At 44.2% G+C, this 24,649-nt stretch overlaps 1 protein-coding gene across 1 annotated transcript; it reads left to right on the top strand.

Moving 5' to 3' along the window:
* Window positions 1-427: 427 nt before the first annotated feature.
* LOC122011939 (tryptophan N-monooxygenase CYP79A68-like) lies at window positions 428-2,325 on the top strand. The gene is made up of 2 exons (XM_042568380.1): window positions 428-1,398; window positions 1,616-2,325. Exons 1-2 carry the CDS (start codon window positions 439-441, stop codon window positions 2,243-2,245), a joined length of 1,590 nt encoding a protein of 529 aa, XP_042424314.1. The 5' UTR covers window positions 428-438; the 3' UTR covers window positions 2,246-2,325.
* The last annotated feature ends 22,324 nt before the right edge of the window (window positions 2,326-24,649 follow it).

Genomic DNA, 24,649 nt, shown 5'->3' with positions numbered 1-24,649 from the left:
TGATCTAATTTTTTGCTGACTCAAAATCTTCACACGGTCAACATCAGAGCTGACTACCCAGGAAGAGCTGACTACCCAGGGTGCCATATTTCCCACTTTCAGATAAAATCAAGGATCATAAAATAAACTTATATAGAACTCTAACTATTAGAGAGGTCTTTTCTATTGTACTATAGTTCGAGGGCAATAATGTCTAACCTTAGTTTAGATAGTTTGCAGTGTGTGTTTATTGGTGTTGTCGATATTATTCGAATAAAATAAATGAACGTGGTTCTCAAGGTTGGTAGAAGATGCGATAATTTTGTAAAATAAAATTAAGAAATCCATTTCAAATGTTAAATGCATGACAAATGAGAATATAATGAGTATATATATATTCCAATGTTGCATTCCATCACCAATTGTGATTTAGCCTTTACAATACAAACTTTGTCAACAATGTTTTTCAGCTTGACCTTATCTATCAGGCCTCAGCCACATGGCACCGCCACCGACACCGGACTCCTTGGCGCTGCCGTTGCCCTCCTCTTGGCAGCCTGCCTCTTCTCGATTCTCCGGAAACGAGACAAACGGCTTCCCCCAGGCCCGACCCCGTGGCCCCTCGTGGGCAGCCTCATCCCGTTGCTTCGGCACCGGCCTCACTTCCGGTGGGTCATGGCCGCGGCGGACGGCAAGGACATCACTTGTATACGCCTGGGGAGCGCCCACGTCGTCGTCGTCAACTCGCCGGAGCTGGCGTGCGAGTTTCTCAAGAGGCACGACGCCAACTTCGCATCGCGGCCACTCACAGTGGCCACCAAGCACTCCAGCCGGAACTTCCTCTCGGTGATCTTCAGCCCGCTGGGTCCGCAGTGGAAGAAGATGCGCCGCGTGATCGCGTCCGAGGTGCTGAGCAGCGCGAGGCTGCGCTGGCTGGCGGCGGCGCGGGCCGAGGAGGCTGACCACCTCACTCGGTACCTGCGCAACCTGTGCTTGGCTGGAGGTGGCGGCGTCGTCGATATTCGGCTGGCAATGAGGTACTACGGCGGGAATGTGATCCGGCGGATGATGTTTGGGGTGAGGCACTTCGGGGCCGGCGGCCCGTACCAAGGCCCCGGAGATGAGGAGGTGGAGCACGTGGAGGCGGCGTTCTCGATGCTGTCGGTGCTCTACGCCTTTTGCCCGTCGGACTTCATGCCATGGCTGAGATGCCTGGATTTGGAAGGCCATGAGAGGATAGCCGAGCAGGCGGTGAGCACCGTCTGCAAGTACCATGATCCGATCATCGATGAAAGGATCGAGAAGTGGAGGAGCGGAGAAAAGAAGGAGGTGGAAGACCTTCTCGACGTCATGATCTCCCTCACCAACGACTCCGGCAAGCCGATTCTCAGCACTGAGGAAATTAAAGCTCAATGCGCGGTAAGGGTTGACCTTTTTAATTTTTTTTTTTTATATTGTCTATCATCCTTATATGTTCCTATATCCACATCAAGACTCTCATTTACTCAAATATTCTATTTATGTATGTTTACTAAGATTCAACTGTATATCTTATATAATATAATAGATGCAACGGTAATTTTATAAAATTAATTATGAACCTTTTTTTTATAACAAAGAACTTATTTTTTTGCAGGAGTTCATGTATGCCGCCGTGGACAATCCCTCAAACACAGCAGAGTGGTTGTTGGCACACTTGCTGGAACAACCTGACATCATGCGAAAAGCAGTTGAGGAGTTGGATCGGGTGGTCGGCAAGGAGCGGTTAGTAGTCGAATCTGACTTTGCTCGACTCCCCTATGTGAAGGCATGCGCTCGCGAGGCCCTTCGTCTCCACCCGATCGCACCCTTCAACCTCCCTCACGTAGCCATCGATGACGCGGTCGTTTCCAACTACTTCATCCCCAAGGGGAGCATGGTGTTGTTGGGTCGAGCTGTACTCGGACGAAATCCCAAGGTTTGGGATGATCCGACCCAGTTCAATCCGAGCCGACACTTTATGGATGGACACCAAGAGGTAGAGTTAGCAGAGCCAGGTCTCCGAATGATATCGTTTACCACTGGGCGTCGACAATGCATGGGAGCTCAGCTTGGCACGGCAATGACCTACATGTTGGTTGGAAGGGTGCTTCAAGCATTCGAATGGAGTTTACCTATTGATGAGGCTAGCATCGACCTCTCGGAGGAAAGGATGAGCCTCTTCAAAGCCAAACCTCTAATGGCTTGTGCAAAGATTCGATTGCCAGATTTGTTGGAGAATCTATGAGCAAAAGAAAGTAAACTGAAGGACAAAAGAAACTTATGATCCATGAACTCAAATTTGCTCATCTCATATTTTGCAATTTGTTCAAGAACTATCTTATCAAATTATTAAATTCCATCTAAAATATTTAGATTCAAATCTTTTGGAAATCATCATTGAGTTCTTACAAAATTTGATTTTCAATATGGTTTCTGCCAAAATTTTAACATACAATGCGAGACCTGGTATCCATTACCCGCAAGGTGTTAATTTCTTGTTGCTAGCACCACGAGGATTTTCATCTGTCCAGTCGTCCCATGCTCTTGCCTTTTTTATCTCTGTATCATCGTCCTCATCTGTCGTGCGGTGATATCCTTGTGCCATGATGAGTTTGCTTCTTCCGCGATCCTCACATTCCTTTCCTGCCATTTCTTCATCATCTCCATTTCACACAATCCAAGTTCCTTTCATGAGTCTGACGAAGGCCGGATGAGCTATCGCTGGTATTGACGGAGAGGCGACTATGACACCCTTATCGTATGTGCCCCCGAGGACGGACCCCCACGTGGTACTAACAGACGCCGATAACTAAGTCGACGGTTCTTGAGCTCTGCGCGCACTCAAACAAGCACGTGAAACGTTAGAGGTCAAAAATCAGGGAAAAAGTCTCCAGTGTGCCCAAGTCTGATACTTTTTTTCCAGAAGAATAGTGTACGAAAGAGAAAGAAAAGTAGAAGACAAGTGCGGATGTGCACGAGAGTGTACCTGCTCAAGGGAGAGGACCTTCCTTTTTATATGATAGTGTGTACCTCTGAAGCCCGACTGATGTCAGGAAATGTCGGGTGTCAGGACCTGTCTGGTGATAGAGGATGTGTGGCACCCCCTTGTGGACTGGAAGAAGGTTTCATTCGTAGATGACCGCAAACAATTGGAATATTTCCTGACATACAACAATTATTCTTTGACAGACGATTATGATTCCCTTACCTTGTTGTCGTGTAGCGCCTTCTGTCCCGCCCGGATATAACTAGGGTCGCTCGGGATGATCTGTCAGGTATAACATCTAGCCTAAGTCTTGAGGGGCAGGGAGAGTTGTGGTGAGATCGCTCAAGAGCTGACCAGGAGGTGACCTACTAAGAGAACCAGGCTTGGATATAACCAAGCTATGAAAACCCGACCAGTCGGAGCAGGTCCGACATCACCCTGATTGCACATCTTGATTCAGATCTGGGATCTTGATCTGTAAGCACCCGATCATGCATCATACATCTGATGACACCAGGTGGTCCTACCTCTTCTTTCCCTACCTGCTGACTGTCACGTCCTCCTGACTGTTGACTGCCACATTCTCCTAACTGTTGACTATCACATTCCCTTGACTTCTGACTGCCACATCTTCTTGACTTCTGACTGTCACGTCTCCTTGACTCTCGACGAGAGGGCCCTATCATTATGCACTGTATCACAAGCCTCTCCCCTAAGTCTAGTCGAGGGAGGCTCAGGTTCGATTGACTAGACTCAAACCCTGGTTTCATTTATTTTGCCATTATAACCTTAAATGCTACTCCTTTTCCCAAATCCTCAATCGTATAACCTGTTTAACTACTCAATCAACATAGGGAGAAGGGCCATTTTTGTTAGAGTGTATACAAAAAGTCTAGCTTTTGTATAAACATATAAGAATCACATTGGTCAAATGTCTACATTTATATGCTAATTGTAGTTGTTCAATTAATTTATATTGTAGATAACATGGTGTGTGGTGTTACACACAGGAGATCATGTTATTAGTTCCTTATAAATTATAAACAGTAGTTCACGACTAAGATGGTTAAGAACAAACCATTGGAATAGTCGTAGTGTAATTTGGTATTAGTTTATCATAACTATAAAATTACACTAGTACACTCTGAGTGTATTGAGCAGAACCATTTGAGGTAGTTTCTTTTTATACTGACTAAATAAAATAACAATACCTCTGTTATTATGGAAGTGTGTGCTCTTAATCCTAATATAATAACAATCACATATACTTAATATTTATTTCTTTGATTTATCAAAGAGTACGATTTAGTTCGATAAATCAATAGACCCATAAGTTGGGAAATGATATTATTTATAGTGTGTGTTGCTGATTATAGAAGGAAACTGTGTCCTAGAAATCTGGGTTGATAATGTCCCCAAGAGGAGCTCATAAGGATTGTCATGTTAAACCCTACAGGTGGACTTAGTTCGACACGATAATAAGGTTGAGTGGTACTATCTCTTGGATTAAGAAATTAATTAAAGTAAGTTGTCAGTAACTCATTTAATTAGTGGACATTCGACATGTTAAATACAGGGAGATTAACACACTTATGATAAGAAGGAGCCCATATAGTAATATGAGATTGGTGTGGTAGTTCAATAATAACTCTTTAGTGGAATGAGTTATTATTGATGAACTCGAGTTTGGTGTTCGGGGCGAACACGGGAAGCTCAAGTTCATCAGGAGACCAAAACCAATTCCTCCTCTCGGTCCCTATCGTAGCCTCTTATTTATAAAGTATTATACCCACCTTCTTACCCACCTTAAGGTGGTCGGCCAAGCTTAACTTGGAGCCCAAGCTAGGGCTAGCCAAGCCAAGGTGAGTTGGATCCAAGGTGTGGTCGGCCCTAGCTTGAACCCAAGCTTGGTGTGGCCGGCCACAATAAATTAAAAGCTTTTTATTTTTTAAAATCTTTCTTATGTGGAAGCCATGGTTTTGAAAGAGAGTTTAAAATTTAAATCTTTCCTTTTATAGCTTCCTACAAAAGATTAAGAGAAAGGTTTGATATCTTTCCTTATTTGTAGTTAAAAAGAAGATTTTAATTTTTGATAAAACTTTCCTTTTATGAAATCATATTCATGATTTTAAAAGAGAGTTTTAAAATTAAATCTTTCCTTTTATAGTTTCTATAAAAGATTAAGAAAAGATTTGATATCTTTTCTTATTTGTAGATTGAAAGAAAGATTTTAATTTTAGAGAAAACTTTCCTTTTTGTAAATCATCCACATGTTTTAATAGAGAGATTTAATTTATAAAAGTTTCCTTTTATGACTAACCATGAAGAGAATTTTTTAAAGAGAAATTTTTATTTAAAAATTTTCGGAAACAAATTAGGAATTTTTAATTTTGTATTTAAAACTTTCTTTATTTGGAGGGATTAAGGTGGTCGACCATATATATATAGTTTGAAAGGAAATTTTATTAAACTTTTTTTTCATTGGCAAAGAGAATAAGGAAGTTTTTAATAAAACTTTCCTTATTTGCCAAGACCAAGGAATATAAAAGAGAGGATAGAGGTGTCTCACCTTATAACAAGATATCTTCTTTGGTTCCTCTCTTCCTTGGTTGGTGGCCAGCCATTCTCTTCCTCTCCATCTCCTATTCTTCTTCCTTGGCCGGCGGCATCTTCATCTCAAGGGTTTTGGTTGGTGGCCGGATTTTGTTAGAGGAAGAAGGAGAGATAGGAGGCTTTGTTTCTAGCATCCTTTGGAGCTTAGTGGTGGTGGCCGAACCTCATCTTCCCTTGGAGTTCTTGTGGTGGCCGAAACTTGCTTGGAGAAGAAGGAAGCTTGGGTGGTTCTCGTCTCGGTAGATCATCGCCTACACGACGTCCGAGATAAGAAGAGGAATACGATAGAAGATCAAGAGGTTGTTGCTTATAAAGAAAGGTATAACTAGTAATTCTATTCAGCATCATACTAGTTTTCTTTGTATAGATTTTGAAATACCAAACACAAGAGGTATATGATTCTAGGTTTCGAATTTGTGATTCGAGTTTGTGTTCTTTTGGTTTTTTTTCGATCTTGTGATTTGATTATTCTTTTTGGTTAAACCTAGGGTTACTATAAGGAGATTAAATATTAAATTTCTTCGAAAGGCTTTGTCAAAGCAGTAGTGGATGTTCCCATACCCAAGAAGGCCAAGTGCCTCACCATGTTTGACCTAGGAGCCGATATCTGAAATAAATATTTAATCGAATTTATAACATGGGTGGGGTTGGATCAATAATGTTAAGTATTGTTTGCGATCCAAGTCTAAACCTCTAAGAATAGATAAGTTAAACTTAGAATCAATAGTGTTAAGTTCCGCTTGCGATTCAAGTTTAATTTCTAAAGAACACATGGTAGCTAGGAAAAGGTTCAGACCTTGTATAAAATTTTTATACAGGGGAACCAGTGGGTATTCTGAGTAGCAACCAACAATTTTAACTTTGTATAAGTTGCTTTCCCCTTCCCCTCTTGTTTAAAAGAAGACCGATCACCATCTATAGAATCATACTTTCTTTCTACTGACGTCCTTTGCCCATGGATATGAATTCTAAGTCGGATGAACTGCAGCGTCTCCATCAACAATTGGAACAGACGACTCAACTGCTTACCCAAAGGGGTAGGCCTTAACCAAGATGATGTAGGATAGAGATCTTCAATCTTCTCTTCGCCAAGAAATTGAGGAACTTTAGTTAGCCGCTAAATCTCGGGCCCGGACTGAAGTAGCATTGAAACAGAAAGCTTATTCAGACATGGAGAGCCAAGCCCAATTCCTGATCTATTTGAAAGAGAAACACGCATCTTCCATAACCCTTCTTCAAGAAGAAAACTGACTCAAAGAGGAAACCATTACTCAGCAACGTTGCATTATTCAGTCCACCAAGGCGAAGCTGATTCAGGCTCGAGCTTATCTAGAGCAGGTAGGTCAAGCGGAACACTTTTACCCGAGGTGGCGACCGACTATTGATACTAGAAGAGAACTCTGATCGCTTAGATGTCTCAAATGCAAAAATGATCTTTTAAGGAGTGTTCCATGTATTTTATCGAATAAATGCAAATCTAGTTGGGTTTCGGTCTTTGTTCATATTTCTTTTTCCCTTGCCTCCTGGCACTTCCTTACTTTATGCAGACCTTGGGGGCATAGTGAAGGCTCTACCTGCTGATAACCCATTCGGGAACAAGAGTGTAGAAAGCTGACCCATGAGTTGCTAAGTGCGGGAGTATACTTGCTTATAACTTATGCTAGGGTGAGATCCTGGAGTCGCGATCTAGAGGTCGTTGGTCGTAAGAGCATGCTCACTTATAACTTGCACTAGGGCGAGAGTCTGGAGGCGTGAGAGCATGCTCACTTATAACTCGCGCTAGGGCGAGAGTCTGGAATCCCGACCAAGAGGTCGTTGGTCGTGAGAGCATGCTCTCTTATAACTCGTGCTGGGGCGAGAGTCTGGAGTCCCGACTGAGAGGTCGTTGGCCGTGAGATCATGCTCACTTATAACTCGTGTTGGGGCGAGAGTCTGTGTTGGTGCGAGGAGCATCCGACGATCGAACCTGAATTTTGATAATGGCAAAGGATTCAAAGTTAAGGTTTATGGTGATCTAACATGTTGAATAAGTGTTTCAGAAAAGTCCTAGCTGCGGTTAGGCAAAGGGAAAATCCTAAGGGGTGGTAACCTTAGGTCCTAGGGGGCGGTAACCCTAGGTGGAGGAAAATCCTAAGGGGTGGTAACCTTAGGTCCTAGGGGGCGGTAACCATAGGTGGAGGAAAACCCTAAGGGGCGGCAACCTTAGGTCCTAGGGGGCGGTAACCCTAGGTGGAGGAAAACCCTAAGGGGCGGTAACCTTAGGTCCTAGGGGGCGGTAACCCTAGGTGGAGGAAAACCCTAAGGGGCGGTAACCTTAGGTCCTAGGGGGTGGTAACCCTAGGCGGAAAGTCCAGTCGGTCTGGAGGACCGGACTGGCATCAGGTAATCTCTCCTGAGGGGAGTAGGTGAGGACGCGTTCCCCGTAGAGGGAACAGTAGGCGTCGGGTCGACCTAGGGTTTCCGGTTGGAAATCCAAAGTCAGACTCGGACAGTCCGAAGACTGTCAATTATTACTTACTGTGTTTTATCAGATTCTAACATTGTCTTGCAGGGTATTTTGCTCGGACTAACCTTTGTTTGCAGGTGAGGAACCTGCTGGAAAAAGGCTGTCCGGGCGCCCGGGATGGATCCGGGCGCCCGGGACCAAATTCTATCCCCTGCGCGACTTCGCCACGTGGAGCATCCTGGTTGGTTGGCCACGTCACACTCCAGGCGCCCGGAAGGAATCCAGGCACCCGGAACCGCATATAAAAGGAGGGTTGAGGTGCAGCTTCAAAATACAACGAATTCTAAGTGATCTTTCATCTACACGCTGCTCCAAAAGACGCTCCGAAGTGCTACTACAAGTGCCCGACGACCCGAAGCTTCAGAATTAGCATTTCTTGTTGTCGGTATAATTTTTGATAGCTTTTATTTGTACTCATAATTGTAATCTTTTAACGAGCTTATAGTTGTTGCCCACCGGAAGCGATCAAGGATCGCGGGCCTTCGAGTAGGAGTCGACTTAGGCTCCGAACGAAGTAAAATCGACCTGTCTCTTTGTGTTGTCTCTTTATTTTATTTTCGCTTATTCCGCTGCACGTTTTAACTCTGATAGTTTTCCGATAATCGAACGAAATAGCCACGAGCACTATTCACCCCCCCCCCCTCTAGCGCTTCTCGATCCAACAGTCTGGAGGCATGAGTGCATGCTCACTTATAACTCGTGCTAGGGCGAGAGTCTGGAATCCTGACCGAGAGGTCGTTGGTCATAAGAGCATGCTCACTTATAATTCGTGTTAGGGCGAGAGACAGAGGCGTGAGAGCATGCTCACTTATAACTCACGCTGGGGCGAGAGTCTGGAGTCCCGACTAAGAGGTCGTTAGTCGTGAGAGCAAGTTCACTTATAACTCGCACTGGGGCGAGAGTCTGGAGTCCCGACTGAGAAATCGTTGGTTGTGAGAGCATCCTCACTTATAACTCGCGCTAGGGTGAGAGTCTGGAGGCATGAGAGCATGGCCACTTATAACTCGTGCAAGGGTGAGAGTCTGGAATCCCAACCGAGAGGTTGTTGGTCGTGAGAGCATGCTCACTTATAACTCTCATTGGGGAAAGAGTCTAGAAGCGTGAAAGTATGCTCACTTATAACTCGCGCTGGGGTGAGAGTTTGGAGGTGTGAGAGCATATTTACTTATAACTTGCGCTGGGACGAGAGTCTGGAGTCCCGACCGAGAGGTCATGGTCATGATAGCATGCTCACTTATAACTCGCACTAGGACGAGAGTCTGGAGGCATGAGAGCATGCCCACTTATAACTCGTGCTAGGGCGAGAGTCTGGAATCCTGACCAAGAGGTCGTTGGTCATGAGAGCATACTCACTTATAACTCGCGCTGGGATGATAGTCTGGAGGAGTGAGAGCATGCTTACTTATAACTCACGCTAGAGCGAGAGTCTGGAGGCGTGAGAGCATGCTCACTTATAACTCGCGCTGGGTCGAGAGTCTAGAGTCCCGACCGAGATGTCGTTGTTCGTGAGAGCATGCTCACTTATAACTCATACTGGGGTGAAAGTCTGGAGGCGTGAGAACATGCTTACTTATAACTCGCACTAGGGTAAGAGTCTGGAATCCCGACCGAGAGGTTGTTGGTAGTGAGAGCATGCTTACTTATAAATCACGTTGGGACGAGAGTCTGGAGGCATAAGAGCATACTCACTTATAACTTGCGCTGGGGCGAGAGTCTAGAGGCGTGAGAGCATGCTCACTTATTACTCGCGCTAGGGCGAGAGTCTGGAGTCCCGACCGACAGGTCGTGGTCATGAGACCATACTCACTTATAACTCACATTGGGTCGACAGTCTGGAGGTGTGAGAGCATGCTCACCTATAACTCACACTAGGACTGTTAGGATGTATACTAAAAGCCTAGCTTTTTGTATGAACATAAGAAGCACATTGGTCAAATGTCTACATTTATGTTAAATGTAGTTGTCCATTTAATTTATATTGTATATAACATGGTGTGTGGTGCCACATAGAAGATCATATTATCAGTTCCTTATAAATTATAAATAGTAACTCACAATCAAGATGGATTGGGACAAACTATTGGAATGGTTGTAGTGTAATTTGATATTAGTTTATCTTGACTATAAAGTTACACTAGTATAATATGTGTGTATTGAGTAGGACCATTTGAGGTTGTTTCTTTTTATACTGACTATATAAAAGAACAAAACCTCTGTTATTATAGATGTGTGAACTCTTAATCCCGATATAATAACAAGCACATATACTTAGTATTTATTTCTTTAATTTATCAATGGGTGAGATTTAGTTCGATGAATCAATAGACCCGATAAGTTGAGAAATAATATTATTTATATGGTGTATTGTTGATTATAGAAGGAAACGGTGTCCTAGTAATCTAGGTTGATGATGCCCCCTTGAGGAGCTCATAAGGATTGTTATGTAAATCCTACAGGTGGACTTAGTCCAGCATGACAATGAAGTTGAGTGATACTACTCTTGGAGCTAAATATTAATTAACTGAGTTGTCAGTAACTCATTTAATTAATGGGCATTCTATATCTTAAACACATGGAGATTAATGCACTCATGATAAGAAGGAGCCCATAATGTAATTTGGGATTGGTGTGGTAGTTCAATAATAACTCTTTAGTGGTATGAGTTATTATTGATGAACTTGAGTTAGGTGTTCAGGGTGAACATAGGAAGCTCAAGCTCATCGGGAGACCAAAACTAATCTCTCCTCTCGGTCCCTGTTGTAGCCTCTTTATATAAGCCTCGTATCCACCTTAAGCCCATCTTCTAGTCCATGTTGTGGCCGGCCAAGCACATCTTGGTGTCCAAGATGTGGCCGACCAAACCTTTCATGGAGCCCAAGTAGGGGCCGGCCAAAGTAAAAGGAAAAGGAAGTTTTGATTAAAAATAAAATTTTGTTAAAATCTTTCCTTATTTGTAGTTATCTACAATGGTTAAAAGAGAGATTTTATTTTTGTTAAAATCTTTCTTTTTTTATAGTTATCTACAATGGTTAAAAGAAAGATTTTAATTTTGTTTAAAACTTTCCTTTTTTGTAGTCATTCATGAAGGGATTTAAAAGAGAAATTTTAATTTTTAAAATTTCCTTTTATAGTCATCTTCATGGTTTTAAAAGAGAGTTTTAAAATTTTAAAATCTTTTCTTTTATAGCTATCTACAAAGATTAAAGAGAGATTTTAATTTTGTTAAAATCTTTCCTTATTTATAGTTATCTATAATGTTTAAAAGAGAGATTTTAATTTTTGATAAAACTTTTCTTTTTTATAACCATGATTTAAAAAGAGAAGTTTTAATTAATCTTTCCTTTTTGTAGTTGTCTACATGCTTTAAAAGAGAGAGATTAATTTTAAAACTTTCCTTTATTGCCATGTACAATAGAAAATTTAGAAAAGAGAGATTTTAATTGTTGTTTAAATTTCCTTTTTTAAAGGGAGACCACAAATAAGGAAGTTTTAATTATGTTTAAAATCTTTCTTTTTTTTGCCATGAGCAAGGATTATAAAAGAAGAGGAGGTGATGTCTTATAGTGTAACACATATTATTATTCTCCTCTTCTCCTTGCTTGTGGTCGGCCCTCTCCTTCTCTCTTCCCTTAAGGTTGGCGGCATCTATATTCCCTTCTTCCTCCTTTTCTTCCTTCTAAGGCCGGAGCTTGAAGAAGAAGAAGGAGAAGACAAGAAGTACCTAGGTGGCCGGTTGCTTGGAGGGGAAGAAGAAGAGGAGTTTCCTATTTTGGCATCCCTTGGTGGCTCAAGAGTCTTGGAGGAGAAGAAGTGGTTCGGGTGGATTCCATCTTGGTAGATCGTTGCCCACACAACGTCCAAGAGGAGGAGAGAAATATAACAGAAGATCAAGAGGTATTTAGCTACAAAGAAAGGTATAACTAATTAATGGTTTCCGCTTCGAATTAATTAGTTAGTTTTCTTTGCATGGATTCTGAAACACCAACACAAGAGGCTAGCGATTTTATGTTTCTATTTCGTGCTATCGATTTTGTATTTCTATTGTGGTCTCTATAGTTAAACCTAGGGTTACTGTAAGAAGTTAAATATCTAATTTCTTTGAAAGATTTTGTCTAGGAAGTGGTGGATGATCCCATAATCAAGAAGGCCTAGTGCCTCACCATGTTTAACCTGAAAACCAATCTTTGAAATAGATATTTAATTAACTTCTGAAAAACACATCGGTTAAACTTGGAGTAAAAATGTTAAGTATCGTTTCCAATCCAAGTTTAACTTCTGAAGAGTAACTTGGATTAATAATGTTAAGCATCGTTTGCAATCTAAATTTAACTTCAGTAGAGCACATGGGTAGCTAGGTTAAGTTTTGTGCTTGTACAAATTTTTGTACAGGGGAAACAGAACAGTGTTTCGCGTAGCAACCAATAAGGGCGAGAGTCTGGAATCCCGATCGAGAGGTCATTGGTCGTAAGAGCATGCTCACTTATAACTCGCACTGGGGCGGGAGTCTGGAAGCATGATAGCATACTCACTTATAACTCGCGCTAGGGCAAGAGTTTGGAATCTTGACCGATAGGTCATTGGTCGTGAGAGCATGCTCACTTATAACTCGCGCTGAGGCGAGAGTCTAGAGGCGTGAGAGCATGCTCACTTATAACTCGCGCTGGGATGAGAGTCTAGAGTCCTGATCGAGAGGTTGTTGGCCGTGAGAGTATACTCACTTATAACTCACGTGGGGCGAGAGTCTGGAGTCCCGACCAATAGGTCGTTGGTCATGAGAACATCCTCACTTATAACTCGCGCTGGGGCGAGAGTCTGGAGGCGTGAGATCATGCTTACTTATAACTTATGCTAGGGCGAAAGTCTGGAGTCCCAACCGAGAGGTCGTTGGTCGTGAGAGCATGCTCACTTATAACTCGTGCTGGAGCGAGAGTCTGGAGGTGTGAGAGCATGCTCACTTATAACTCATGCTAGGGTGAGAGCCTGGAGGTGTGAGAGCATGCTCACTTGTAACTCATGCTGGAGCGAGAGTCTGGAGTCCTGATCGAGAGGTCATTGTTCATGAGAACATGCTCACTTATAACTCGCACTGGGACGAGAGTCTGGAGGCATGAGAGCATGCTCACTTATAACTCGCACTTGGACAAGAGTCTAGAATCCCGACTGAGAGGTTGTTGGTCGTGAGAGTATGCTCACTTATAACTCACGTTGGGGTGAGAGTCTGGACACAAGTGAGCATTCTCACTTATAACTCGCGCTGAGACAAGAGTCTGAAGGCGTGAGAGTTTGCTCACTTATAACTTGCGCTAGGGCGAGAGTCTGGAATCCTGACCGAGAGGTCGTTGTCATGAGAATATGCTCTCTTATAATTTGCACTGGGGCGAGAGTCCGGAGGTGTGAGAGCATGCGCACTTATAACTCGCGCTAGGGCGAAAGTCTGGAATCCCGACCGAGAGGTCGTTGGTCGTGAGAGCATGCTCACTTATAACTCACGCTGGGGCGAGAGTCTGGAGACGTGAGAGCATGCTCACTTATAACTCCCGCTAAGGCAAAAGTCTGGAGGTGTGAGAGCATGCTCACTTATAACTCGTGCTGGGACGAGAGTCTGGAGGCGTGAAACCATGCTCACTTATAACTCACGCTGGGACGAGAACCTGGAGGTGTGAGAGAATGCTCACTTATAACTCCCGCTAAGGCAAAAGTCTGGAGGTGTGAGAGCATGCTCACTTATAACTCGTGCTGGGACGAGAGTCTGGAGGCGTGAAACCATGCTCACTTATAACTCACGCTGGGACGAGAACCTGGAGGCGTGAGAGAATGCTCACTTATAACTCGCGTTGGGGCGTGAGTTTGGAGTCCCGGCCGAGAGGTCGTTGGTTGTGAGAGCATGCTCACTTATAACTCACATTGGGGCAAGAGTCTAGAGGCGTGAGAGCATGCTCACTTGTAACTCACACTAGGACGAGAGTTCGGAGGCGTGAGAGTATACTCACTTATAACTCGCGCTGGGGTGAGAGTTTGGAATCTCGGCCAGGAATTGGTTTCGAAGGCTGATCGAGAATTGGTCTGGAAGCCTAATCAGAAATTTGTCTGGAAACCTGATCGAGAATTGGTATGGAAGCCTAACCAAGAATTGGTCTGGAAGTCTGATAGGAATTGGTTAGGAAACTTGATTGGGAATTTGTCTGGAATCCTGATCGGGAATTGGTCTAGAAACCTAATCGGGAATTAGTCTGGAAGCCTGACCAGGAATTGACTTGGAAGGGCAGCACTTGTGGCTCGGAAGGAGTTGGGCTAGTGGACTTAGCCTAATGTTCCTACGATCACAAACTGCATTACATAAGGCTTTAGTCAAAGATGAACCTTACTATGATTCCGAGGATGGGCGGAGGCACTAAATTTTGATCAACGTTTCCTGCCATCTCTTGCTTCATTTCCTGAGGTCGCCGCCTGAAATTTTCTATCCATGAGGCATAGTCTTTATGAGGTAGGGTGCTCCTGTTTTCATATCACCTCCATGATTTCCCTATCATGTCCATCATAAATACCCTTTCATAGGGAGCTGACACGTGCCCCCTGAACTTTACTTGTGATGATTTCTGATGTACGCTTTTTGCACATGACCCCATGGTGCTTCTGTCCCTTGATCTGATGGCCATAGTATGCTCTGCTATTTTGATTGTCCAGTTCGACTCCCAATGCTCCTTAAGGGTTTTAGTTTAAAAACCCTAAAGGCCCCTCATAGTGGCTTACTAGTGCATCGTCTTCCTCAAATCTCTCTTCCCTTGCTTATCTCTGCTTGCTAATCTTCCCTTTCGTTTAAGTATTTCTCCTTCTTCCTTTATTTCACCTTCGTTTGTTGATTAGATAATGGCCAGAGATATGATAGTGCCCTGGCATGCCTATTTTCGTTCCGATTTGGATAGGAGTGGTCTTAAATCTATACGATCCAGTTTAAGGTTGTCCGAAGCATATCAACTATGCCTCCTTGGGGCTTGATGACCATTCATATCCTCCCCCCCCCCCCCTCCCCCACTAGCTTTGTGACCTTCTTCAAAGATCAACTTCTTGGCGGTCTATGATTTCCCATACCTTCCTTCTTCTCATCCTTGAGTCAGTATTTTGGTGTCCCTTTGTCCCAATTCGCTCCCAACGCATTCCGCGCCATGTGTGGAATGGTAATTCTTTGTCGCTTGTATCAAGTTCCTTTGACTCCTCAACTTTTCCACTACTTCTATTCCCTCAAGCATTTTGAACCAAGCATCTTCATGGTGCAATCTAAGACCGAGTATAAGCTTTTTGAGGGCATGCCTTCTTCCAATAAAGGTCGGAAGTCCCACTTTTTCTACATCCAATTGTCTGATGTCGTGATTTGGCCTGTCAAATGGCGCCTCCATCTTCCTTCTCCCTTGAGCTGCGGGATCATCAACACCAACCCGCTTGCTTGACCGCCTCCAAAAAACTGGAAGGAGTGCAATTGCGGCTCTCTTCTTTGTTGTGGGAGAGTGTGCTATATATCTTTGGGCTAAGCCCCATCTAGACACCCTTGAGCGCACCTTTTGGTAAGATTACTTAACTCTCTTTTTACATCTCCACTAACTGAGGTATGCTTTTTTGCTTGTAGAAGTCATCATGTTTCGAGCCTTTGCTCTTGACTCTTTCGCGATGCCCAACGACAACTTGCAGAAGCGGGGCCGAGAAATTTTGGCAGGCTAGGAAGTTCCTCAAGCCCCTCAGGCCAACGTCTTAGCAAAAGCTTCATCGCAATAATCTGGGGACCCCGAGACCCTTAGAACTGAATCCCTCCTCGCCGAAGCAACTACTGGTGAGAGGGCTCCCTCTCCAGCTCCCAAGCAATGTTTGTGCCTTCAGTGAAAAAGGCGACGTGTTACTCTGTCAGTCCAGTCTTCACCACAGAGGCTACCTGAGTCTCAGGCTTCCTCCAAAGCCAAAACCCCCGCCCGAGGTGACCCCTCCCCTGGCAACAGAGGCTGTGACCTCTTTTCCTGTTCTCGTCTTTGTCCCGGAGCAGACCAGCTCCAAAGTGGGAGACTAGCCCGGGGCTTCCACACCTTCCTCTCCCACTTCGGCACCTACTTCCTCTTCCCATCCCAAGAAGCGCCTCAAGAGCCGATATGCCTTCACCTCCCACTTCCAGCTGCCATCTCTACAAGTGCTGGGCCCCATCCCTTCATCACCTATCCCCACTGTGGTCAGGTGCAACTCCACGGGGCTCTGGTTGACTCATGGAAAATTACTATCGACCAAGTTTTGGGAGGCCCGCAATTGGAGTTGCCGACCTGTTCTCGCAACAGCTAGTATCGATGAGTTTTGTCTGTTTCTTTTTTATATCCTTAAGATAATGCTAATTCCCCCTGCTCTTGATAGACATGTGCCATGGGTCTCATGGGTCTTAGCCTATCGCAGTACGTGGCCAATATGTAGTGGGAGAACGAGATCTTGAGGGGTTGTCTCCAAGAGCTGACATCTCCTACGACCGCCAGCCACTTTTTTCACCTGACCACTACCAACAGCTCGATCCAATCTCGTCTGCAAGCCGTGGAGGAGAAGACCCGAGCTACTAGAGGCCTGGCTCATGTGGAGTCAGAGAAAGTACAGTCCCTACAGACCGCCCTGAATACTAGCAAGTCCAAGCTTAACTCTGAGGGACTGCGGCGTGCCCAGATCTTAGCCGATCTAGAAGAGAGAGAAGCAGAAGTGACCACCCTCTCTTCGCGGCTGCGGGAGCTTCAAGAGGTGCACAACACTCTGGAGAGGGTCCTAGCGGCTAAGAAGATAGATTTGTCAGTTGGCGCTGACTGGGAAGCTACCCTTCGAAAGCAGTGGGAGGTGTCTGAAGCTACTTTCAAGTCTCTATAAGATGAACTCTTAGCGGCTAAGGTAGAGACCACAACCACCTGCTTAGAATTAACTGAGGCACAGGCTAAAGACCTCAAAGCTGGGGAAGAGCTGAAAGAATATCAGGAGGGTGAGAGCTCTCGTCTGGCAACTCACAAGGCCGCCTATCTAGCCTTCAAAGAGTTCGGGGCAAAGATAGGCAATCTTATTGACCAAATGATTTACTATGGTGGCGCAGGGGCCTTGCTGCAGCTGTGTGAGCAAGGCTTTCTTCGATCATTTCCCCCAGATACTTTCCTGGACCGGGTTTGCCTCCTGAAAGAGCTTCCCGACGAAGCCTTCCCCTCCTTCGATGACTAGTTTGTGTTTATCTTGTACCTTTCTTTTTCAAGAATGTAAGGCTTACCCTCCTTCTGTAACTTTGAATTGAATATTATGAAAGACATGTGATTGGGCAGACTACCCTTATGAAATGTATTGTTCACTTATTACGCTCACCTAAGGTCTATGCTCCTTTTCACTTTATATGTTCGAGCAGTTTGTTAAGTGTTTATCCCTCTTAAAGGTGCTTAGTCAACTTAACATCTATGTAGGTGTCAAGGCATGCGACTGGAAAGGTTACTTTACTTGACCGGGCATTTATCCTGATCGGCCAATTCAATGTCCCGACTGGATTTAGTGATTTAGCTACCCGATTAATCACTTTACCTGACCAATATACTCCAGGGTTCCTGATCAAGTTACTCGACTAGCCGCAAGCCACAATACTCAAGAGTCTTCTTACAGGTCCGATGGGGAGCTACTATAGCATCGCCTATTCCCGAAGCCATGACAACTCCTTATCCCCCTTTTACCTCGTGTCCCTTACCTCAGCTTTTTCTGACACACCCCCTTGGCATGGTTTTCTAGGATGATCGTATGGCCATCATTGCTTTTAAGTCTATGGCTGACGTCAGCTACCTTAGGCACGGATCGCTTGATTGGCACTGATGACGAGGCCCTCTATGCTCCCCTTTACAGCTATAAATATCATTCCCCTTCCGATTGACTGAACCTTTCGCCTCCAACTTAAGTCTTCCTCTTGTTTTTGCTACATTCTGCATTCTAACCCTTTTGCTTGGTGTCTCCAACCTCTTCACCGGCCTCTGCTTCTGTTCCCGATCCACAACTCCCAAGTGACCCTGTTATGTCACCCAGAGTCCGGACAGGAGCTGAGTGAGGGAAGACCTCGGTTATTAAAGAAGAGATCGATCTGAGGCGACAATATAGACCTAGTGACCCAGTCAAACCTTCTTCCCCTCGACCGACCACTTCCTCCCCACATGGCCCTTCCATTCATCCTGATCCTGCCTCTTTTCAACCTAACCCCTCTACTCAACCAAGACCTATTTCTACCCAACCTAGTCCTTCTACTCAATCAAAGACTACCTCTTCTCAACCTGGCCCTAGCAGGACTTCTCCGGACTCCTCCCAGTATCGTTGTTCTCGCTTTCGTGCTACTTTGCCCACAGAGTGGGGATTACGTCGCTATCCTACTTCCTCTGCTTGCTCTGTCCTAGTGCGGGGTCGACTAGCAACTCAATGGGAGCAGACTATGAGGCGATGGATACTCTCTCACTGCCTGCCCTGGCGGACCTATCCTCTGAAATTGCCACCATGTTAAGCTTCCGCTTTCTCTTACGACTTCCCTCCTCCTATTCTAAATTTTTGTTCTTATCTTTCTGTTACTATGAATAGATATTTGCCCAATCATTCTGCTTAAATCAAATGTTCTTGCATATACACTGGTTGAATAAGATCTTAAATGATCAAGTTGCTGACCTAGAGTCTCAAATCTCTGACCCTGCTTCAGTCATGTCCCAGCTAAAGGCGAAGGTGGAGACCTTAAAGAGGGCGAGCGCCTCCTGGGAACAACCCTTGGGAGAGGCCCAACTAGAGATTGACCGTATTTGAGATGGCAAACATAGACTTGAAGTTCTCCTATAGTCATCTGAGGCTAAGTGTCAAGAGGAGCTATCCCTCAAGGATAAGGAACAATTAGTACTAATTCAACAAACTGCAGCTCTAGAGGACTTCAAGCTTATGCATAAGCACGAAATGGATCACCTGACTCAAGAGTTGAACTCCAAGGATATATTACTTATGGATCATAGACGGGATCTGGAGTCTCAAGCAACATAGCTAGGCTCCTTACAAGCAGAACTATCTCAAGCCCAGTCTAGTTCTATTATTGCCTTAGAGAATTATAAGGCCGAGGAGAGTGATCGTCTATAGGCAAGCCGGGAAGAATACTTACGCTCTTCAGAGTTTGGTTCTCAAGTGGGGGATCGCTTCGTCAGATCTGTATCTTATGGTGCGGTAGGAGCACTCCAACAACTCAAGGAGGGGGGTATCTAGATCCTCCTAAGGACTTCTTGGATCATCGTCGGATCCTCAAAGAGATACCCGATGATGTATTCTCAGAATTTAAGTAACCCTTCTTGTTGTATATGACACATCTTCCCGATGTACTTATAAAAGTTACTTTAATTTTCACTATTCCTGCTACACTTCCTCTTTGGATTTTATGTCTTTTCCTTAGTCCTTAATCAATGGAGCTCGAGCTTTTTAGCCCTAACACTTGGACTTGAGCAGGTCTTAAAGAAGATTCACCTATATTCTAGATCAAGTTACCCCGACCAAGTATTTCAGGTCCAACCAATCATGTTGTCCCGATCTCAAGTCTTATAAATGAGTGATTCACTCAAGTACGATAGGGATGGAGGTAGTTAGCACTCAAAGGACGATCCAGCCTCCTACCCTGAGCGTCTTGTAGGTAGTAGGCACTTGACACTAATATTTTAATAATTTTGTATGGCCTGTCCCACTGAGGTGCTAACTTGGTTACCTCTCCTACAGGCTTTGTCCCTTTCCACACTAAGTCTCCTTCTCCGAAGAACGGCGGAATCACCCTCCTATCGTAATTTTGGCGCATCCGCTGCCTATATGCAGTTAGTTGGGCAGCTGCCCATTCTCAAGTTTCACTGATAAAGTCCAGCTCTAAAAGTTGTCGCTCGACATTTTTCGCATCATATAGCAGCCTTCTAACGGATTGCACCCCGACTTTTATGGGCACAACTACCTCACTACCATAGACTAAGTCAAAGGGGGTGAGCCTGGTGCTCTCTCGCGGAGTCGTGCGATATGCCCAGAGGATGATAGGCAACTCTTCCACCCAATCGCCACCTACATAATCCAGCTTGACCTTTATCCCCCGCACTATCCCTCTGTTGGTGACCTCCGTCTGCCCATTACTTTGAGGATAAGCCATGGACGTGAAGACCTAGGTTATTCAAATCCTCGACATCATTCCTGAATCTTGCGTCCTTGGAATTGTCTTCCAGTATCTGAGACCAGCTTGTGTGGTATTCCAAATCGGCATAAGATGTTCTTCCATAGAAATTAAATAGCAGTTTCCTCATATATTTTGTCCAGGACTTTTGCTTTCACCCATTTGGAAAAGTAGTCTACTGCTAGGAGCAAGAATCGTCTCTGATCTGGTGCCATTGGGAACAGTCTTACAATGTCCATGCCCCATTGATCAAACGAGCATGAGACTATTGAGATGTTCATCATATCGGTTGGCCGGTAGGTCAGGTTCTAATGCTTTTGGTAAGATAAGCAAGTATTCACCAATCGCTGAGCATCTCTCTGCAGAGTGGGCCAGAAATACCCGGCCAATAATACTTTTCGAGCCAACATCCTTCCTCTAACGTGGTTACCGCAGCACCCCTGATGTACTTCTTGCAAGGCATACTCCGCCTCATCCATACCTAAGCATTTGAGTAGTGGTTTGGAAAATGTCCGTTTGTACAGTTGATCCCCGATTAGAGTGTATAAGTGCGCTTTTTTCTTGATCAATCTAGCTTCCTACGAATTAGCAGGTAGGACGTCCTGCTGAAGATAAATGATCATTAGGGATCTCCAGTTGATCGACTCCTCTACGTTATTCTGTAGGTATATCTGAGCTATTAGGAAGGTCTAGGCTATCGACTTGTCTAGCACCCAAGTGGTCAAAAAGTTGGTCACTTTAGCTAGTTCATCAGCCCTTTAGTTATCTTCCCGGGGAATCTTAATCACTGTGACTTCCTTGAAATCTTCTTTCATTTTCTCATATGCTTCCCGGTATAACTGCAGCTTGTCACTGTTAACCTCAAAGTTGTCCGCTATTTGCTGAGCTACGAGCTGAGAATCTGAATAAATGACCACCCGGGCGGCTTCGACATGCTGAGCAGCTTGCAACCCTGCCAATAGCGCCTCATATTCCACCTTATTATTAGTGGCTCTGAAATTTAGCCTCATGGTCAGTTGCATGATATCTTCCTGAGGGGATATCAGGAGTATCCCCACTCTGCTTCCCTGCTGGGTGGACGACCCATCTACATAGACCTTCCAAGTTTCTTCGGAATCAAGTTGATGGACATCCGTCAGAAAATATGTCAAGGCTTGTGCTTTAATCGCCATTCGGGGATGATATTGTATGTCATATTCTCCCAACTCAGTTGCCCATTTAATAAGATGACCCGCTATATCCACGTTAGTAATAGCCTTCCTCATGGTGTTGTTGGTCAGGACTGTGATGGGGTGTGTGATAAAGCGAATCTGTCACATCCGCTAATCAAATTGTAAAAATGTATGTCCACTGAACCCCTTAATCAAACAATAATGCTGTAGTAACGAGCCCAGGATCGATCCCGAGGAACCAACGATATGATGTAATCTTAGGATCGTATTTTATTCCTATTTTGGGGGTTTTCGATATAAAAATGGAATTGGGGGGAATTAAACTTGAATTTAAATCTAACAAATGAAAAGCACAGCAAATAAGAAACTAATCTAAAGCATAACTAAAACCTACCTATGTGCCAACAATCAAACCTTAACGCATTGTCACTCCTACATTGAGATTAAATCATTGACACACTCTTAAACTAAGGAATGAAATACAAGATGCAAATAAATCTGATCTATAACACCAATTAAAACCCTAGCTTGAATTTAAACTCTAAACAATTAACCAAGCATCAAATAAAACTTAAACTAAGCTTTAACAAGGTAATGAATTACTAAATTACTTGCTAAAATCATAACAAACATCAAATGAATCTGTTCTAAGCTGTAAAAACAATAACAAAACGAAATAAACCCTAACCAATCCAACTCACAACCAATCTCACCAAACTTCACACTCAAGCCATCACACAAGAGTGCCAAAGTCGAGACCACCCAACTTTGGACCTCATTGGAGACTCTCTACAGCGTATCAGTTCCAGGATTGTTCAAGAACGTCGACGGACCACCCCCGACAAGCTAAGAACAACCCAAAACCCCAAGAATGGCCGAAATCTGAAAATCTGTCTCTGGATCTGATGGAAAGCTGTGGGACGCGGATGGATGTAGAGTGGCGCTCAAGAACACCGGAAGACCACCTCCAAATGTTGCTGATGGGAATCGGAGCTCAGATTTGGAGAAACACCTCCAAATCTAATGTGAACAGAGAAGATGTCGCGAGCCAAATTCCACCGGAGAGAACACCCTCCAATGGCTCCAGAAGATCGGGATGATGCCACCGAGAAGTCCTCCACTAAGTTTGAAGCTCGGGAAATGGATTGAAGAAGGAAAGGGATCGAAATCCCGACAAAAGCTCGCCGCGGGATGCGCAGCTGCGTGAGGAGATCGACACTGGAAAACACTGTAGCTTCTGTGTTTTGAATCTGTTCCAGATCTGAACCGACGGCTGGGATCAATTTGGAGCTAAATTAACGATGAAAGTTTGCCCAAAATCCGATCTGAATATACTGATCTTGATCTAGGATCTGGATCTACTCTCCCTTAGGTCGGATCGACCAGATCATCACTGGATGGCCCAGATCCGCCCAGTCTTCAATGAACGGTCCAGATTAATTCGGGCTGGATCAATGGCTAGATGAACTCATATCTGGATCAAAACTTCTGGATCTTCATCAATGGCTTAGATCTGCTCCCCATTAGGTTGGATCGGCCATATCTTCAACAGATGGTTCAGATCTCTCCTATTCTTGATAAACGGTCCATAATGCTTTAAAGCTTGATCTTCTTGTTTGAACTCCGATTTGAGCCCAATTTCGGTCCAAATAGATCCAAATTCAAGATCCTTTGATGTCTACAAAATAAGAATCAAATATTAGCATCAGATAATATAAAAATAAAGTAATTTGCAATTAAGTCCAAAAATACACACAATGCACAAAATGTGATGTAACCATGATTTTAACCTATGAAATCAACATCAAACCATGCATATATGAATCAAAATAATGCAGTAAAATCATGGTTATCAGTGTGCCAAGAAGTAAGGTCTCAGGCGGCAAGCCATGAGTACTAATGCATAAACCAATTTTTCCAAGGTCGTATATCGGGACTCGGCCCCTTTCAATAAGTGGTTGAAGAAGTACACTGGCCGCTGTATATTGTCTTGCTCTTTTATCAACATTGCCTCCATGGCCTTAGGGGTGGCTGACAGATAAACCCAGAGCGGCTCCCCCGCAATAGGTTTAAACAGTGAGGGTAAGGTCTCCAAGTGCTTTTTTAATTCTTTGAAGGCATGGTTACATTCTTCATCCCATTGAAACTTGTCCGCTCTCCTAAACACCTTGAAGAAAGGAAATTCTCGATCTGCATACCGAGATATAAACCTGGATTGTGCAGTTATTCTGCCCACCAACTTCTGGGCTTCCTTTAGATTTTGAGGTGCTTTCATGTCTCGAAGTGCTTGAACCTTTCCGGGTTAACTTCAATTCCTCGCTTGATGACGAGATATCCCAAGAATTTTTCCCCTGAACTCCAAACAAGCACTTCAATAGATTTAACTTTAGCCCATATTATTGTAGTGTTCCACAACTCTCTTCTATGCCAGTAATCAAATTTATGGCCAGAGTGAATTTGATGAGGATGTCATCTACATAGACCTCTATGTTCTGTCCTATCTGCTCTCGGAAGATCTTATCCATCATTCTCTAGTAGGTAGCTCCTATATTTCACAATCCAAAAGGCATGACGGTGTAACAGAAAGTATCATCTGCCATGATGAAGTTGACCTTACCTTGATCTTCCTGTGCCAAAGGGATTTGGTGGTACCCTTGGTAAGCGTCGAACATACAAATTCTTTCACAGCCTGAGGTTGAGTCTACCATATGATCAATCCTGGGTAACGGGTAGCAGTCCTTAGGGTTGGCACAGTTGAGGTCTCAGAAGTCGATGCAGACTCTCCACTTATTATTGGGTTTAGACACCAAGACCACATTAGAGAGCTAGGGTGAGAATTGTACTTCTCTAATGTGCCATGCTTTCAGGAGATGGTCCACCTCAGCTCGGATGATCTTATTTTACTCGGCCGAGAAGTTCTGCTTATTCTGCTTGACCGGTCAGGAATCAGGAAGAAGATGTAGTTTGTGTTCAGCCACCTCGGGCTTGACTCCGGGTAGCTCTTCGGGGGACCAAGCGAAGACGTCCCTATTGCGCGTCAAGCATTTGACTAGATCTGTTTTGATCTTGATAAGCAGGTTGTTCAATATGCAGGTGAGGTTTCCGGACGCTCAGGATAGAGCTAAACCTCCTCCCAAGAGATGGGCTCCTCTGCTATAGGCAGAGATTCCTCTTGGATGACGTGG

The sequence above is a fragment of the Zingiber officinale genome, chromosome 8A (assembly GCF_018446385.1).
Source record: "Zingiber officinale cultivar Zhangliang chromosome 8A, Zo_v1.1, whole genome shotgun sequence".
In the NCBI taxonomy this organism is placed as follows: domain Eukaryota; kingdom Viridiplantae; phylum Streptophyta; class Magnoliopsida; order Zingiberales; family Zingiberaceae; genus Zingiber; species Zingiber officinale.
The sequence above is the reverse complement of the archived record's forward strand: the minus strand, read 5'-3'. Positions and strand labels throughout refer to the sequence as shown.

Excerpts from the sequence above, each read along its gene's own strand:
- LOC122011939 (XM_042568380.1), top strand. The coding sequence starts at position 439 with ATGTTTTTCAGCTTGACCTTATCTATCAGGCCTCAGCCACATGGCACC. Across the intron at positions 1,399-1,615 it reads AAATTAAAGCTCAATGCGCG|GAGTTCATGTATGCCGCCGT; the intron begins GTAAGGGTTGAC and ends ATTTTTTTGCAG.